Source organism: Arvicanthis niloticus, chromosome 6, assembly GCF_011762505.2.
Source record: "Arvicanthis niloticus isolate mArvNil1 chromosome 6, mArvNil1.pat.X, whole genome shotgun sequence".
NCBI lineage: Eukaryota > Metazoa > Chordata > Mammalia > Rodentia > Muridae > Arvicanthis > Arvicanthis niloticus.
In genome coordinates this window covers 37,705,687-37,723,749 of record NC_047663.1, presented here as the reverse complement: position 1 = coordinate 37,723,749, position 18,063 = coordinate 37,705,687, and the positions used below count along the sequence as shown (strand labels likewise).

The window sequence follows — 18,063 nt, the reverse complement described above, 5'->3', positions numbered from 1 at the left end:
GCAGAATCCTAATCACTGTTTGGAGCATCAGAAATAATGATCACCTCTGATCGGAGGTTGTGAATAATTCATTTGGTTTGATTTTCACGTCCTGTCCAGTGATACTTTTCAAGCCAAATGTGTTTCTACAGGAAAATAATGGTCCCACTTCTTATGGAAATACCATGGCACAAATCATTTTACCCACATAAAAACAGTTAAACAAGACTGTTCTCTTCTGCTTGCTTCCCTCCCTGCCCCCTCCTCCATCATTTGAGCCTGTTTATTCCAGGATCAGAGTGGCCAGAGAATTGTTTTCTTCCTTGGGACTTGCATAAGGAAAATAAACACTCACTGCTGCTCCTTTCTAGCTTACTCACTGTAGCTCTTCTGGCTCATCTCCCCTTTCACCTTAGGATGAGTTGTTAGCTTGAATGGATAGCCCTAAGCCTAAGAAACCTGCTCACTGGAGGTTCTGTTATGAAAAAAAGACATATCTGAAATTTAGTCTTTTAAAACTTACTTGTGGCTATCTACATCAGTGAAAACATACTTTTTAGTGATAACTACTTAGTTAGACAGTGCTGTAGACAGGATTTGGCCAGGGAAGAGAATGCTTGATGCTGCCAGTACCAAGAAGCCCACTTGGAAACTCATTAGACAGTGCCTATTCAGACAAGCAGTCACAGGTTGCCCTTCTGCGGCCTTTCAGTCCTCTTCAGGCTTCTGTTCTGGAGTCTCTCCCCTTCCCTCCATCCCTTCCCTTCCCTTCCCTCCCCTCCCTTCCCTCCCCTCCCCTCCCCTCCCCTCCCCCTCCCCTCCCCTCCCCTCCCCTCCCCTTCCCCTCCCCCTCCCCTCCCCTCCCCTCCCCTCCCCTCCCCTCCCCTTCCCCTCCCCCTCCCCTCCCCTCCCCTCCCCTCCCCTCCCCTCCCCTTCCCCTCCCCCTCCCCTCCCCTCCCCTCCCCTCCCCTTCCCCTCCCCTCCCCTCCCCTCCCCTTTTATGTACATAAAAGAAGGAAAAAGAGGATTCAGTGATGCAGTTTCCTTAGTTAGTATACAAGGCTGTTGATTGGGCTTAGGTGAAGTCAGTTAGTGCTATATTTCTAATCACATTGTCATATTGTGTATATTCTTATAGAATTGTAGCCACTGATAGGAATTCTTCATAGACCCACAGATATAAAGTAACTGGACTGAAAAACTTAGCAGTGTCCTAATTAAATGGGGAAGGAAGGATATAACTGTCTTTTGATGTAGTGGCTGAATCCTCTGAGACAAAGCTATTCTTAAAATATTTTGAGTCATTTCTCCTGACTGTCATAACCCCACAACTCCCACCCCCCTCTTTAAATCAAGGGCAAGAGGAAGCGTTCTTCAACCTAGTGTTCAATCATCAGACGAAGTATTTTGCATTCAGAAACCATTTTCAGTATCAAATTCAATTTTGTCAAGTGATTAGTTGAGTTTGGTAGAGAATAATTTAAAAATACAAAGCTGGAAATGGCCATGGTGCTTCTGCACCAGAGGAAAGCAGTTGCTGTTTTCCAGCTGCTGTCCTAGGTGCCCGTGTGTTCCATCTGGGTTGTTGTGTTAATGTCTTTGCAGCTGTTACAGATCTGTGCCTGTTGACACTCTTTGTTCCTGCCCAGGACTGCTAAGAGACATAGGGGAGTAGGAGCTGACACTTGCCTGCCTATCAGTGCTAACGCCCTTTTATGTACATATGTTTGTAAGCTCTTTAGTCCCCTTCAAGACAAAAGGCTCTGTATAAATATAAGCTTTCGATTTTAGTACATGTTTGTAATACATGTGGTACAGTCCTAAATATGTATTTAGCTGATAGGCACTGTTCTTGTCTATTATACAAATATTGACTTTAAAAGTATAAATATGTATTTAACCATCAGACCAGAAAAACACTGAGTAGCAGCTACTTCTCAGGTAGAGATATTAATATTGTATAAACCTGTGTATACATATGTTTACATTCTACCACAGCACCACAGAACACTTCTCTTTTAAGAATAAAATGATAGCCCCAACAGCCCAAGATAGTTCTTTCTGATTGTTTTGAGATGGGCTCTTGCTTTACAACTCTGACTTACCTAGAACTTAAAGCCATCCTCTCTCTGCCTGCTAAGGGCTGGGTTTATAGATGTGCCCCACCACATCTGACTGAATATTTTTATTTTGTAAGATAAAATCTTGCAGTGTAACTCTTGCTTCCCAAGTGTTGGGATTACATCTGTGCACCAACACACTAAGAGTCTAGGAGCCTGGCTTCTGAGTCTATGCCCTTAAATACCACACTGTTTTGCCAATTACAGTTATGATGTGCATGTATTTTTGTGTCCTTTTCTACTTGTGTACTATATCATAGGTAATTTTAAATGCTGTTCATAACCTTCAAAGCCATCACTTTGTTTTTGAGATTGAGAGAATGTTTTAATATAGAAACAATCAAGAATTGTTGAATTGGCTGAACATATCTTCCCTGTCACAAACCCAGCCTCTACAGTCTCCCCGTCTTTGACATGTCTTCACCCATGATGTCTGTACCCACTAAATCCCAGTAGCATGTTCTTCTTTGTACCTTATCTCCATTCTCTTCTTGTTCCACCTGTCAACATTTGAGATGTTTTGACTGTCAAGACCATGCATTTAACAGTTTCATGATTGTAATGCTATTCAGAATACTAACAATGACTATCCAATTTTCTTTGTTTCAAACGTGTGTGTGTGTGTGTGTGTGTGTGTGTGTGTGTGTGTGTGTGTTTAAGAAAGAAAACAGTATTCAGTACAGTACATAGAGTGCAGTAGGCATGGCAGAAGCCTAGTCTAGAGTCTGGAACTTCGAGTTTAATTCTCCTGTTTCTGCTTTCAGAATGCTGGAAATAATACATCTGCACTATTTTAATAAGTGTAGACCCAGAAAAGTTACAGGAACAGTAGTATGCATTCTACCACTAAACTATACTCTTTATGTCCCCTTGTATTAACATATAATCATACTAGAATAATCAAAATGAAAAAAATATCAGTTTCAGTTTTACAAAAACAAATGAGTTTGTTGTGAATTTCACAAGTTTTTTTCTAATAATATTCTTTTTCTATTCCAGGATCCAATCCATGAAACCACATTACAGTTAGGGATCAGTGACATTTGTGTTTATGCTGTAATTAATATTCATCATCCATATTGTATTCAACTGAAGACAATAATAGTATTCTGAAATATACTCCTATAATTTCTCTAGTAAAGAACAACATTTTTCTGTGAACCTTACCTTAAATAATAAATAATTCTTACTAGCTATAAAAACAAGTTCAGTGGTCACATATGTGCATAATGTATATGGAGCCATGGTTTGAATCCCCAGCAAATCCCCCTCCTAAAAGTTACTTTGTGCTCCCCGTTTCTTTATGACAGTAACAGCTAGCAACCTTCTGTGTTATAACAGCTACTTGGAGAGCATGTAGATACAGTCTCTGTACTACTTCAGTGTGCTCTTCATAACAATTCCTCAAGAAAAGTCCTATTTTATAGGTGGGGAAAGTGAGCTTGTCAAGATTGCTGTATACAAGGTATGACAGCTAGTATGGAACTGGCATTTGTACCAAGACATCTGACTTCATTTCTCACTTAAGCTCTTAATTATTGTCAGTGTTTGTCAGGTTACAGTGCAATGCAACATATGGTAAATATTCATTTGATAATACCTATTCTTACCGTACAGTTTTGCTAAATAGGACTCTCAATCTATATTCTTTAGATATTGGTCATGACCAGTGTTTTAACCCACAGTGTTGACAGTTTTCCAAGAATTTCCAAGTAGTATTGTTTGTTTTAATGAAATTACTATTCTGTGACTGATGGCACTCACAATGCAGTCTCAGCCTTCAAGAGGATGAGATAGGAGGACTGCCATGAGTTTGAGGCCAACCCTGTGCTATAGTCTGTCTTAGGGAAGAAAAGGAAAGGAAAGAGAAAAGGAAAGAAAGTTAGTCTCGGCTACAAAATAAAATCTGTCTAAAAAACAGAAGAAAGTTAGTCAGTTAGTTGTAGGTGATATCTGATTACATGAAGATCTTGGAGATCAGAGAACACAGGAGTGCAGGAGTCACTTTAGAATGGGGAGCTTTAATGAGGAAGTCGAGTTTGAATGAAACTTTGAAATAGGATTTAGATTGGTTGAGGAAAGAAAGGGCAAACTTTGTATGTTGGATTTAACATAGAGTCCTGCTTCCAGTAGTTCATCAAATTCATCAGCTGTCTTCATCTTTCATATAGGGACACTGAAGTTCAATAAGGTTAAATATATACCGAGGTCACTAACCTAATAAGTGATAGAGCCTCAATTTAGATCTAAGCCCATGTTTACCCTTATTCGCCCTACTACTGTTTGATTACCAATGAATTTTAATGTTAATTGAACCACAGATGCTTCCTCGTGTGTTCGTTGTGCTAACTCACAACTGAATGTGTTCTTGTAAGGATCCTTCCTGTACTGAGACTGACTCAACTCTCTCAGTTCTCTTTTGTCTCTTTTAATGTAGGAGTCAGTGAGTGGGGGCTAATCATTGAAAGACACTGAGTAAAGAAAGTAATGTGTAAAGCCAGATATGGTCTTGTGTGTCTATAATTCCAACACACAGGAAGCTGAGGCAGGAGGATTGTAAATTCAAGGCCATCTTGGACTACATAACAAATTTCAGGTTATCTGAAGCTATAGAGTATGACCTGCCTTAAAAAACTGAAGACAGAAAAAAAAAATGTTCTTGGTACTACTGTGTTGACATCTAATTAGAAGTCAATTTTGCAAGCATAATGACCTGGCTGAACGGGCTGCCCAAGTGACACAAGAGTCCCTAGATAATGAGGAAAGATAAGAGAGTATTATCTGCTTTCCCAATGCCACAGTCACGGTGTTTACATTAAGATACAAATGCCAAAGTAGAATCTTCAGGGCTTGTATCTAAGCTAGCCTAGGTGGCTAAGGTTAAAATAGCATAAAATTTGGTGTTAAACCTAATCTTCCTAACTGCAAATAACACTTACAAGAAAGTAGACAAGAAGTAGGTTTTCTTTTCTGAAAAACAAATGAGTGGTTTAGCTAAAACAGTACCTGAAAATGTAAAAATAAAATAAAAAGTATTTCTCACCATACATGCATTTTATAAACTAGCCTTTTTGCTGCTGCTGCTGTTTTAGATCAAAATTGTTCTGGTATTTGGAGTTTCTCTGTGTAGCATTCAAATGGCAGGCTTCTTTTCCCTTATTTGTCTTTAATGAGCCGATAGAGTAATATCGTACCTCAAAAAGTGAGTGGAATTTTTTTTTCCTATATTACATCCATTTTGTATTCGGCCAAATGGTATGATATATTAAATAGCTTATATTTATCAGTGGGTGTTTCATATATATTTTTTTAATGCAGAGAATCTCAAATCGCTGTGTAGAAAGCTTCAACCAGCCTGATTACAGTGATGTGCAATTGGATTGAGGAATGTGTGCTCAGAGCTTATGATCACTGGCTGGGTTGAGTCTGGGTGATGCATGTGGCTTTCCAGGGATGCTGCTGTTTACATCTGTTGATGGCCAGCTCCCCAGTGAGGTGATATGCAGCAGCCGGGGATGACGGACCAAGGCTGCAGATGTGGCTGGGCTCCATTAAGCAGGGCCAGAAATGCTCATCTGGTAGGCTTTGTGTTTGGGCATGAGTGGTGGGGGTAGGGAGGGAAGCAGGAGACAGAAAAAAAAAGAGGGTAAAGAATGGGAAGCATTACTTATCCAGGTATAGGGGAAATAGACGGGCAGACATGAAAAACTGCAGCTGTAACGGAGGTGTAAGTGCATACGAAAGAAATGGGACTAGCAAATAAACAAGTAGGATTGAGTAGCTCTCATATAGAAGGGGATTAAAATGAAGAGAGCCATAAGGGTTTGAGAAGAGACATGTCACCTCTGTCTTTCAAGTCTGTATCATTTGTTTGTGTGGCTGGTCAGATGCCACTGAACAGAGAGCAGAGATTTACATACATCATAGTGCATCAAGAGATTAGCTCTGTGCATCCTTTGGTTTTCTGGAGCTGAAGAAAGCAACAAGAATTTCAATAGTAAATCCTTGCAGAAATGGAAATACCTGGACCTGAGCCACTGAGGAATCTTTCATAGAGAACAGGCCTCAGATCACAAAAGTTGGACAGTCTGTGAGAGGTGATGCTCTTTCTAGCCCTTACGTGCTAAAGGTTTCTTGAAACAAATCTCACCAAAGCTGAAAATAGTGTTGTAGTATATAGTTTAGTAAAATGGACATTCTGAACTCAACCCCACTGTCTTATCTTTCTTCAGCATGTAATCTTGAGTGCATTTAGATTTAGAGTTTTTCCATTTTGTTTAAGTAAATTCATTGAAGAATTGAGACAATACAGTAATAATGTGAAGCAGTGTCCTAGAATGTTTGTCTGCTTTCCAAGAGGGAGCTTGGTTCTTTTACAGTGCACATCTTCTGAAGGATGTATCTAAATCTAGTGTCTTACCTTCAAGAAACCTCAGAAGTAAAGGCATGTAAGAAGCTATATTTGTTTGTTTCTGTCCTTGTAGATTGGCATGGTAGCCTGGAAAATGAGCCTTAAAAGCCCCGAATATCCAGATGGCCGAGATATCATTGTTATCGGCAATGACATTACATATCGAATTGGCTCCTTTGGGCCTCAGGAAGATTTGCTGTTTCTCAGAGCTTCTGAACTTGCCAGAGCAGAAGGTATCCCACGCATCTATGTGGCAGCCAACAGTGGAGCTAGAATTGGGCTGGCAGAAGAAATACGTCATATGTTCCACGTGGCCTGGGTAGATCCTGAAGATCCCTATAAGGTATGGGCCACACAGAGATAACACCTCAAGTTTCTGTATGTTTATGCATGGATGTGTGTTGATATACCTGAGAGGAACAATGGAGGAGGTTTATGTCTTAAAAGGAGCATTTACAAAATTACTTAACAAAAATTCCTTAGGGCCAGTGAAATGGTTAAGAGTAAGATGCATGCCGCCAACCCTGAAGGCCTGAGTTCAATCCCTAGGATCCACAGTGATGGAAGGGAAGAGCCAATTACCATAAGTTCTCTGACCTCCATGTGATACACAAGATGAAATTTAAAACAAATAAGAGAACCACCTTCCTTAAGAAGTGGATTTGAGCCACTATATTGGGTAGTTGTGAGTGACCCAGAAGAGATGCTGGCTCCTTTTCAAGAGCAGAACATAATCACTGACTCATCTCTCCAGCTCCCAAATTTATTTTATGTGTATGCGGCTAAGTATATGTACATATACTGTGTGCTTGTGTGTGAGAGAGGAAAGACAGAGAGAGAGAGAGAGAGAGAGAGAGAGAGAGAGAGAGAGAGAGAGAGAACCTGTAGCCAACAAAAGAGGATGTTGGAGCCTCTGGAACTGGAGTCACAGCCACTTATGAGCTGTCATGTAGGTGCTGGGAATTGAACCTGGACTCTAAGAGCAGTAGCAGTAAGTGCTTTTAACCCTGGAGCCACCTCTCCAGGCCACTTTGCATCTTTTCATTTCTACTCTATTGTTAACTTTCTCTAATGCTACTTAGTTGTGTGATAATTCTTGAGATTGTTGCATTTACTAGGTGATCCAGTAAATTAACTGGATCTTTGAGATCTCTAATGGTCCACCCTTGCGCTCTCGCTCTCTCTCTCTCTCTCTCTCTCTCTCTCTCTCTCTCTCATCACTTTTATGTATTCCTCTCTTTGCTACCCTTCCATTCCATTGTTCTTGGGGCTTCTAACTTGCAGGGCAACTTGGTAGCTGTCTACAGTGGAGCAAGAATTGGAATGGCAGGGCATTATCACATGTGTTCCATGTGCTCGGTTTCTGACGCTTTCAAAATCCAGTGATCTTTTAAGCCTACGAATACTGTGATTCTACCACTTTTTTTTTTCCATTTTCACTCTCATTTCATTCAACTTGTTTGGTGGTTTCTTTTGTTTTGTTTTGTTTTGTTTTGTTTTGTTTTGCTTTGCTTTGCTTTGCTTTGCTTTGCTTTGCTTTGCTTTGCTTTGCTTTGGTTTTGGCTTTTTTTGGTTTAGTTTGGTTTGTTCTTTCTGGACAGGGTTTCACTGTGTAACCCTGGCTGTCCTGGAACTCACTCTGTAGACCAGACTAGCCTCAAACACAGAGATCCACCTGCCTCTGCCTCTCTGCCTCTCCTCTGCTTCTCTGCCTCTCCTCAGCTTCTCTGCCTCTGCCTCTGCCTCTCTGCCTCTCTCTGCCTCTCTCTGCCTCTCTCTGCCTCTCTCTGCCTCTCTCTCTGCCTCTCTCTCTGCCTCTCTACCTCTCTGCCTCTCTACCTCTCTGCCTCTCTGCCTCTCTGCCTCTCTCTCTCTCTCTCTCTCTCTCTCTCTCTGCCTCTCTCTCTCTCTCTGCCTCTCTCTGCCTCTCTCTCTCTCTCTGCCTCTCGCCTCTGCCTCTCTCTGCCTCTGCCTCCTCTGCCTCCTCTGCCTCCTCTGCCTCTGCCTCCTCTGCCTCTGCCTCCTCTGCCTCCTCTGCCTCTCTGCCCCTCTGCCTCCTCTGCCTCTCTGCCCCTCTGCCTCTGGAGTGCTGGGATTAAAGGTGTGCACCAGCAACATCCAGTTTGTTGTTTTGCTTTTAGGTCTCTCTATGTAGATTTAGTAGGCCTGGGATATACTGTGTAGAACCAGTTGTCCTTTAATTCATAAAGGTCTGCTTGGCTCAGCTGGCATTCAAGGCCTGTGCTCTGCTCATTCAACTTTTTTTTAATTCCAAGGTTCACCTTGATAGCATTTAATTGTCTTAATTGTCACCTTTGTGTTTCTGCTCATTCTGCTTCGTCTGTACCTATAAAAAGTAAAATCTTTTTAAACCTAACTCTGTCCACCTTCTCCACATGTACACTGTGCAACTGAACAGAGATGGAGAAAAATGTGGTTCTCTGACTGGGTCCCACTTTCTAAATCTGAGCTTACCAAACTCTTAATGATGGTCTCACATTTCCTCTCTCCTCACTTCCTCTCCACTTTCTTTTCTTACCTTCATTCCTACTCAGGATCAGTCTTGCTTCTTCTCTGCATCACACCCCACTCCCCCCACCACCCCCCACCCCGTATTGCAAGAGAAACAAGTGAAAAGCTTTAGTTTCTTGTGCAGATGAGCACTTCCTGTGTCTGTCCCCACCCCTCTCCACCTCAGTCCAGTGTGCATGAAATGAATAATCCCCGCCCCTCCTAAAGCCACCCCTCCCTTTGTAGCTCTTTGTAGTGAAGAATACCACTCTTCCTCTGCTCGCTCATCCCCTTCCCCTCTCTCCTGGAACTATACCTTGACATAACACACACATATCACTCAAGTCACTCACTCCTGTTCTTCCTCTTCACCTGAAAGCAAAACTTCAAAGAATTGTCTGCTCTTGCTATTGCAGGCTCTGTTCCCACTCTCTTGAACCTCCTTCTGTGAAGCCTGCACCAGAACCATTCTAATCAAGCTACTTTTGTCAAGGTCACCAGAGATTGTATGCTGCAAATTCAACACTGAGTTCTCAGACCTTATCGTAGTGGTTATTTGATGATTCAGCAGCATTTGATCCCAGTGGTCTCTGCATTATCTTTTAAATACTTCTCTTGGTTTTCTATCTACCTTTGTGCCTCCTTTTTCTCAGTTTCTTTTCCTACCTTTCATGTCCTTATATGTAAGACTATTTGAAGGTATAATAAAAAAACATTCCTTATTTGATTACCGTGGTGCTAACATGATTTATACACTTATCAGAACTCATCAGGTAATAATGATAAAGGCCACATATGGTTGCTGAAGCCTGCAATCCCGACTCCTCTGGATGCTAAGGCCAGCCTGGGAAACAGCCACACAATACCTTAAAAATAAAAGTTTATAACAAACTCAATGGATTTTAGTGACTGTAATTACAGTTCATTAAAATGTGTCTATAAAGTATATAATGAGGTTAGTAATGACTACTCAAAAGTTTGTGTTTCTGTTTGGGTATTGGAAGAACTTAGAATTAGTCATGGTGGTTGTACCACATCTCAGTGTATAAAAACTGCTAATTTGTAAATACATTCAGCATATTAAACATGTATAACATAGTACTCTGATTTAATTGTTTGTACATGTATGCATGCAAATAAATCATTAAGTAATACAGCATTTTAATATAAATAGAACTTACTTATTCAAAAAAAAGCGAAAGTATAAATTCTGTGCTCAGACTTTTTACTGCCCCGACCTCTAATTTCAATATTAATTTCCCAGATTTGTGATCCTTTCAGTTATACCTTACCCCTCTCTATTTTGATGATATGGATTTGAGTGAAGTGCAGTAATTCACACAATTCCTGAGTCCCATGCTGATATATTTAATGGAAGTGTCACTAAAGACCCAGAAATGACCCTTTAACCTTATTGAAAATGAAATGAATGGAACATACCTGGAACTGGAACTATAGGGTATATTGTTTCAAGGTCAGACAGTCAGTGACTAAAATATAGGAACTTCCATCTTTGGAACCACATATACTAGTGTTCTGCTAGACAGTCACTCAAAGAATTTATAGTTTAAATCTAGCTTTGGAGTAAGTTTTTTTTTATATATGTTTGACTTTGTCTTGGTTGTGTGATAATGGCAGATAATGAGTTAAAAACTATTTATGCTTCACAGGGATACAAGTATTTATATCTGACACCCCAGGATTATAAAAGAGTCAGTGCTCTCAATTCTGTCCACTGTGAACATGTGGAGGATGAAGGAGAATCCAGGTGGGTATTTGTATGTCAGATGGACTTGGCCATGATTCTCAAAGAAAGAGAATATCTCTTTACTTTGTGCTCATACAACCTTGAAAAGCTCTGTGGTATAACCTAGACATCTTAGATTTGTACCTTAGCTTATTACTGAAGTGCCCTGCTATTAATGGAGGATTTTAGGCAATATTTATCTTATTTACTCATTTAAGAAACAATGAAATGTATAAATAATTTTGAAGAAAAAGAAAAATACCAGCCACAGGCCTACCCTAAAGCACAACTATGGATTTACGTTATTCCTACTGCCTTTTCAATATTCATGATGCTTTTTTTTTTTTCTATGTAGTTGGGATTATAGTAGATAAGAGGTTTTTGTGTTTTGTTTTTTTTTATCCTTTGAATTAAAATTTAGGGCGATTTCTTATATTCAGATTAAAATTACATTAGATATAAAGCTAATCTTCCTTCAGAAATAAACATGAAGTTTAACAGTTGTATAATATTATATCATAGTGAATATACTATCTTTGAACATGCAGACCATTTCCAGCCTTTCACTGTTATATCTCTGAGTTGACTATTCCTTTATAGACACTTTTGGACTGTCCCTAATCTGTGTTCCTGGCACTCTATCCATAAGCTAAAACATACACTAATGTTTCTGTTCAAGTGGTTAAATACAATAGCTTCAAGTGTTTTTGTCCAGCTTGATCACTTGAATAAAATAATACAGTATATTAATTGCACATGGAATTGTAAGAATTTCATTCATAAGAGCTTTTGGGGGGTGGTATGTTGAAGCACAGGGTATCTGATAACTCTTTGTGTAAATTTCTAGATGTTTACATGTCAGAAAGTCTATATTTAAAGGTTTTTAAATTTTTTCAAATTGCCCTTCCAAGATTTGCATCCCCAGTCAGTAAGTACATGATCGCACTGATTTCCTCTGTTCTGAATGAGTCAGTGATTGTTGTTTAAAACAGTGGTTACTATATTTAGCAATAATGAGTATCTTCTCAAAAGTAGCAACTGTTAGTCGGGCAGTGGTGGCACATACCTTTAATCCCAGCACTCAGGAGGCGGAGCAAGGTCAGTGGAGTCTCTCTAAGTTAGAGGCCAGCCTGGTCTACAGAGTGAGTTCCAGGACAGCCAGGGCTACACAGAGAAACCCTGTCTCCAAAACAAGATAGCAACTGCTATTTTTATCTTGCATTTTTGATTACCAGTGAGGCTGAACATTTTGATAATTTCTTTGCACATATTTTCTAGAATGTTAATTTCTGCGGTATTATTTATTGACTAATTCTTACATTCTTGGGCCATTGCCGTACTAGTTTAACTATTGCTGTGGGACATATTTCTCACATTATTTTTTCCAAGTTGTAACTAACTGATATGCTTCTTCGTTAGTTTTTTGTTTTTATGGTGCTGAAGAACAAGCCAGTGACCTAGCACATGTTTTAATAACCAGAAACTTCTCATAATTACTTTAATTTGGATTATATTGGTTTTATATATTAATTTATAAGGACTGGATATCTCTGTTTAATTTCCCTAAAAAGAAACATGGCATATTTTTCTGTTTACTGATGTGTATAGTTTTCTTCATATAAGTTAAGCCATTGGTTCTCAGACTTCCTTAGTTTACAGCAGCTTTCCCCCTCCCCACCCCATCCCACCCCCATCCCCAAAGCAGGGTTTTCTTGTGTAACCCTGGCCTTCCTAGAACTCAGAAATCCTCCTGCCTCTGTCTCCCAAGTGTGGTATTAAAGGCATGTGCCACCACCCAGCTCATGGCACCTTTAATATGTCTAATCCTTTTTCACAGCACCCCTAAACTAAACATAGACCTAATGTTTTTTTTTTAATTAAGTAGTTAAATACAAGTAACATCATAAATGTTTCTTTCTTATGAAGTTAATGATCACTTGAATAAAGTAATCCATGTGAATTGGAAAAATGTATTTTATTCTTGTTTTCTGGGTAGGTTCTTAGGGAGTGTTGAAAGAGGGTATCATGAACCCAGGCTAACCTCGAATTCACCAGGTAGTTAAGGAGGGTCTTGAACTCCTGTCCCTCATACCTTTACCTCTAGCATCTGAAAGTACTACCTAGCTGATTCTTAAATAATTACAGTAACTTATGAATAATGTGATACTGTGCTTGCAGACCTGGGAGTTAGTTACCTTGTATATAGCCACCCTCGTTTCTTGTTCTTTCTTGGTTTTTGTGCAAAGTTTGCATTTGTTCCACAGAAACTGCAAAAACCTGGCTCTATAAAGATAGTGCTGCATTTCTTTTGACAACATTCTATCTTCTGTTAAGCTGTGAACTTCCTAAAGCTAATCATTCACATGGGGTCTAACAGATATCACATGTCATAGTGTTCTTCTAAAAATATACTGCAATGTCCCTAGGGGTTCACTGTGGTGCCTCAGGATGCCTTGGAACATGGTGTGGATATGGTAGAGTTTTGCCAGCTTTTTCATGTCTCTTTCTAAAGGAAGATTAGCTTATTTGTAACATAACTATAGAATCTGAAGTCTAAATATACAGAGAAAAAGAATTGTGGATAACTTGATTTTGGGAGAGGCTAAAAATAGAAAGCTACAGCAATCTGAGAAGCAGAGATACAGTCACGGACCACAGCTAAGACAAAGAAATGGAGTCAGTGGAGGGAGAGACAGAAAGGAGCAGAAAAATACAGGGCTGAGGTAGTTAAGAGCTGTTATACAGTGCTTATTTTTATTATTTCATCTCATGAAAGTTAAAATAAAACACAATTCCTGCCCTGTGCCAGGAACAATAAGTAATGTATGCATATCTCTGCTTCCAGCTCTATACTTTCCATGTACATGTGTATTCATGCATGCGTATGTATGGTGCTGGACATCCTTTTATTAACTGTGCTTTCCATGTACATGAGTGCGTGTGTATTCATGCATGTGTACGTGTGGTGCTGGACATCCTTACTTTTATTAGCTCTGTTGCCATCTCCTGTTTCCCATTGTCAGCTGTGCCTCCTAATGAGTGGCCCACAGGATGCTTTCTGGGTGACTCGGTCAGCATCTCACTTCTGCGTCCATCACATCACTCCTTTCAGAGAGCCATAGCCAGGACCCTCACCAGCATACTTGCTATTTGTAAATGGGAATACATTGTTTTGACCCTCCTCTTTATTCTCATCTTTGAAAAGGAGAGGGATGATACTCTCCACTTTCTCTCCGTCTCTCTTTGTTTTTTACTTTTATATGAAATTGTCTAAGTTTTAATGGTTGTGGCTTACTTTAGAGATATATGTTGACCCTGCTTTTTTCTTAAGAATGTGTCCAAGGATGTAAGAAAGGGCTTTTAAAATCTGAGCTGTGTCATGCCCTTTTGCTGCTTTAACCATCATGTCTTCCATATCTTGGAGGTAAAGACTACCATCCCCGTTTTACAGAAGTTATTCTCTTCAGAGCCACACCAGTATCTGCATCAACAAAGCTTTAACCTAGTTACTAAATTCCAAGTTTTGTTGTTTCTTTTACAGAATATCATTCCCAAGTAAAGTAGGATCCAAGCTAAAATGGAAACCCTTAGGAATGAAGAACATGAACAGAATTAGAGAGTATTAAATAGTCTTGTAATTTTAATTGGTTCTGCTTATAAGTTCCTATTACTGTGTTTAACTTTTGTGATTTGGCATGACTATCCAATAGGTACAAGATAACAGACATTATTGGGAAAGAAGAAGGACTGGGAGCAGAGAACCTTCGGGGTTCTGGAATGATTGCTGGGGAATCCTCATTGGCTTATGATGAGATCATCACCATCAGCCTGGTAAATATTTGTAGAATGAAGTTTCCTTTCAATGCTGGGATTGAACCCAGGGTCTCATACTGTCTAGACAGCTGTTCTCTACCAGAGAGCTACATCCTCCATTTCCCACGAGGTATGACACTTACTGAAAAGCCGGGTGTGTGACTGTGTTTATTTCTGCCCTTCCTCACTACTGTTGGGTCCTAAACTGAAATACTTCCTGAGACGGTATATCTATACATTTATCATAATCATACACAATAAATGATAAGACAGAATGATATAAACTACTAAATTTCTCAAATGTAGGCTATTTCAACATTTAATTCCATTTCTTATTTCTCCAAATATTCTACCAGATTTTTAACATCTTGAATTTCTTCTTAGTACTTTACTTGTGCATGTGCATGTTGACATCTGTGAAATGGGCAAATAAAAGAACCACAACTCCTGGAGTGTCTAATACTCATTATTCAATGCATTTTGTCCTTTACTTAACCTGGAAATTGGATTGGGTAGGGGTTGTATTGTCATTAGGTTCATGAAAAGCAGTATTTCTGCTCATATGAATTTTATATATTTAATTTGTGCCTTTGTTTTTACAGCTTGGGGAAGGATATAAATATGTGACATGCAGAATTTATTCTTTTTTAAGGTTACATGCCGGGCCATTGGTATTGGGGCTTACCTTGTCCGGCTGGGACAAAGAACCATCCAGGTTGAAAATTCTCACTTAATTCTGACAGGAGCTGGTGCCCTCAACAAAGTAAGTTGCCAGGATTTTGTACATATATATGAGATTGATTGTTTAATAATGAAAAAGTTCTGACTAGAGGGCAGCCTTCAGCCCATGCCTTCCTTAATGTGTCTCCTCCTCTAATGTTTGCCAATTGACTTACTTACCCATTCATTCATTGATTATTTCATTCAACAAATATTTTGAGTAGCTATTTGTGCACCAGTATGATTCCAAGTCGTGTGTGTGTATAAATATTTACCTATTATATACAATTATATATAGAATATATATTAGTAAGCATATCTATAAACCTCTGTTCCAAAGAAGTCATGTTCTAGTTCCTTTCTAGAAAGACTGAAAACTGAATGCCTCTGTTTATCCAAGCCTTTGACATGTGAGGAGTCCTGTTCTCAATGCAGGAAACTGTCAGGTTCTAAGTGTACTGGCTTCTGTTTTTTGACTCTACAATGTGGATTTAGCACTGGTTGAGGTGTTGAGAATATGCAGTTTTAATGTTTTGAGAAATTTCTAAACATACCTCTGAAAAAGAACATTGTATAGTGAAAGTGCTCAGTAAATAATGAACAGTGAAGTGATTGGGTTCTACAGATGAATTCCATGGAAGGAATGACAGAGACAGAGAAAGGGGACACATCTGAGCTTATGGCTCTCCTGAAAGGGGGGAGATGGTGAGGATACTGCACAGAAGACTGAAACTAACCAAGAACACACAGCACTCACTCCACACTCCATCCCCCCGCTCCTTTCCTTTCACACACACCCCCTTTAAGCATCAGAACTTTATTTTCCCTTCAGAGCAGGAAACATATGAAATGGAATAGTTTGAAGTTAGTTGGCTTCTACTGTACAAGTTACAGAGCCCTTTAGCTCTTCAGCTTTCTTGACTGTTAATTTGCATCTTAATTTTGTGATGCTAAATTAAAATACACAGGTGCTCAGCACAAAGTGTGGGCTTTCCTGTATCTCCCTTACATGGCTTGATGACACCTGTAGAGTTATACACATGCCAAGTAGTATTGAATATTGTGTTTGTGGCACTGGCTTGGCAGAATGGATTAAATACTAGCGAGGTGTTAAGAATGTACAATTTTGCTGTTTTGAGACATTTCTAAATATACCTCTAAAAAAGTACACTTATACAGTAGAAATGCTTTTTAAGATTTGGTATTTAAATTGCAGAATAGAGACTAGCTGGTCAATTTCATTGTCTAATTAGCTTGAGGGGATATCAGAGAGCACAGGGTTTGCTTTTCTCTCTAAGGAAAGGCAGAGTAGTATCAGCCTGGAAATGAAACTGAAGAACTGCCACCACTGAAAATGACTGCAGGGGAGGAAATGCTGAGAGCCTTAATTTTTTAAAGTTGCTCCTCTGGTTATTATCTAAGTATGAGGTTTTGATGAACACTGAAGAGAGTTTTAGACACCATTCTCTATGAGGACAGGTTTTTAAAATGATAGATACCCCTGTATTTCTGTGATGTTGTCTTATGTAGACAGTGTGTGTTTCTGAAGTGTATATGGGTTATATTAGTGCCTCCCCTACTCCAGTATTGTTACACAGAGGTTGTTAAATAGAAAGGTTTTCTGTTTTGAGGGATTTGCTATTATCTTACTAGTTGAATTTCATTTGTGCCAAGAAGAAAACAGTAGTGTTTTGTTTTGTTTTGTTTTGTTTTAAATATCTGTGCTGATCAAATTCAGTATTCTCCTCTTCCCTAGCCTACAGTGCTGTTTGTAAAAGAAAAGCCTGGTTACTGAGGGGTGGCTCTGTTGTAGTTTAACAATGCTGGTTCCCAGAAGAACGTGATCATTTTAGTTGAAGGGAGTGTTCTATGTAGAGGTTACCTAATCCCGCTCCACCTGCTCTGCTATACTCTGTTCATGTCTGCACCTCTTAACTACAAAGTCTTGTTGCTGGAAGATACCCAATTTCATGCAAATTCATTAAGAATGTCCTCTCAGCTCCGTTGCTTATCAGGAATGAAAAGGGAAGCTATCAGAGAGCGCCAGCTCAGATTGCTGCCCCTGGCTCACTCCTGAATGCTAGCAGCTCACATAGAAGCTCACACTGTCTGTCTCTCTAGTCTCTACTTACCATTCTCTCTGCACGCTTCTTTCCCTCTCACTCCTGGCTCATGCTAGTCCCTCTTCATCTACATCTTTCTATGTTTCTATGTTTCTATGTTTCTATGTCTCTCTTTGTTTCTAGGTTTTGCGTGTAGATTCCTTTCTTTTTCTGAATGTACTCCTCCCCGAGTGTCCATGTATGAGAAAGTCTTTGTGTGTTTGAAGCACTGTGCAGCTTGCTTTTTATGCCCTGACCATTTTGGTCACTGTATCTGTGTACCTATGTGTGGAGTGGAAATGTAGGCAGCATATGCAGGCTTATATACAGCGTTAGACTGTAAACATCCAGCACTCACCTTTTAGAGTCTTTATTCTTTATGTTAAACATTGGGGTGAAAAATAAGAAAGGGGTGCACAGAGGTTATAGGGGGAAAAAGATTTTGTGTGTGCAAGTGCTGATCCCGTTGACCCCTTTGGAAATTGAAATAATGATAATGCGAGTCTCCTGACTGCATCAAAGTATCAGCACATCAGAAGCCAGGAGGCATGAAATGCAAATGATGAAGTGAAAGCAGATGGATGTGCGTGATCGCCCGATGCCCAATGAATTTTAAAAGGTGCCTGTTTGCAAGGGGTGGGGGTGGGGTGGGGTGCGGGA

At 39.7% G+C, this 18,063-nt stretch overlaps 1 protein-coding gene across 9 annotated transcripts in view; it reads left to right on the top strand.

Annotated features, from left to right (window-relative positions):
• Nucleotides 1–18,063, top strand: part of Acaca (acetyl-CoA carboxylase alpha) — a 264,876-nt gene that overhangs the window by 194,320 nt on the left and 52,493 nt on the right. For all 9 annotated transcript variants that reach the window (XR_013111129.1, XM_076936129.1, XM_076936128.1 and 6 more), the window contains 4 exons: nucleotides 6,584–6,853; nucleotides 10,692–10,789; nucleotides 14,479–14,599; nucleotides 15,234–15,344. Coding sequence is in view for 8 of the 9 variants with exons in the window: in XM_076936129.1 (XP_076792244.1) it covers nucleotides 6,584–6,853; nucleotides 10,692–10,789; nucleotides 14,479–14,599; nucleotides 15,234–15,344 (600 nt within the window). In the remaining variant the exon portion in view is untranslated. The remainder of the gene's footprint in view (nucleotides 1–6,583; nucleotides 6,854–10,691; nucleotides 10,790–14,478; nucleotides 14,600–15,233; nucleotides 15,345–18,063) is intronic.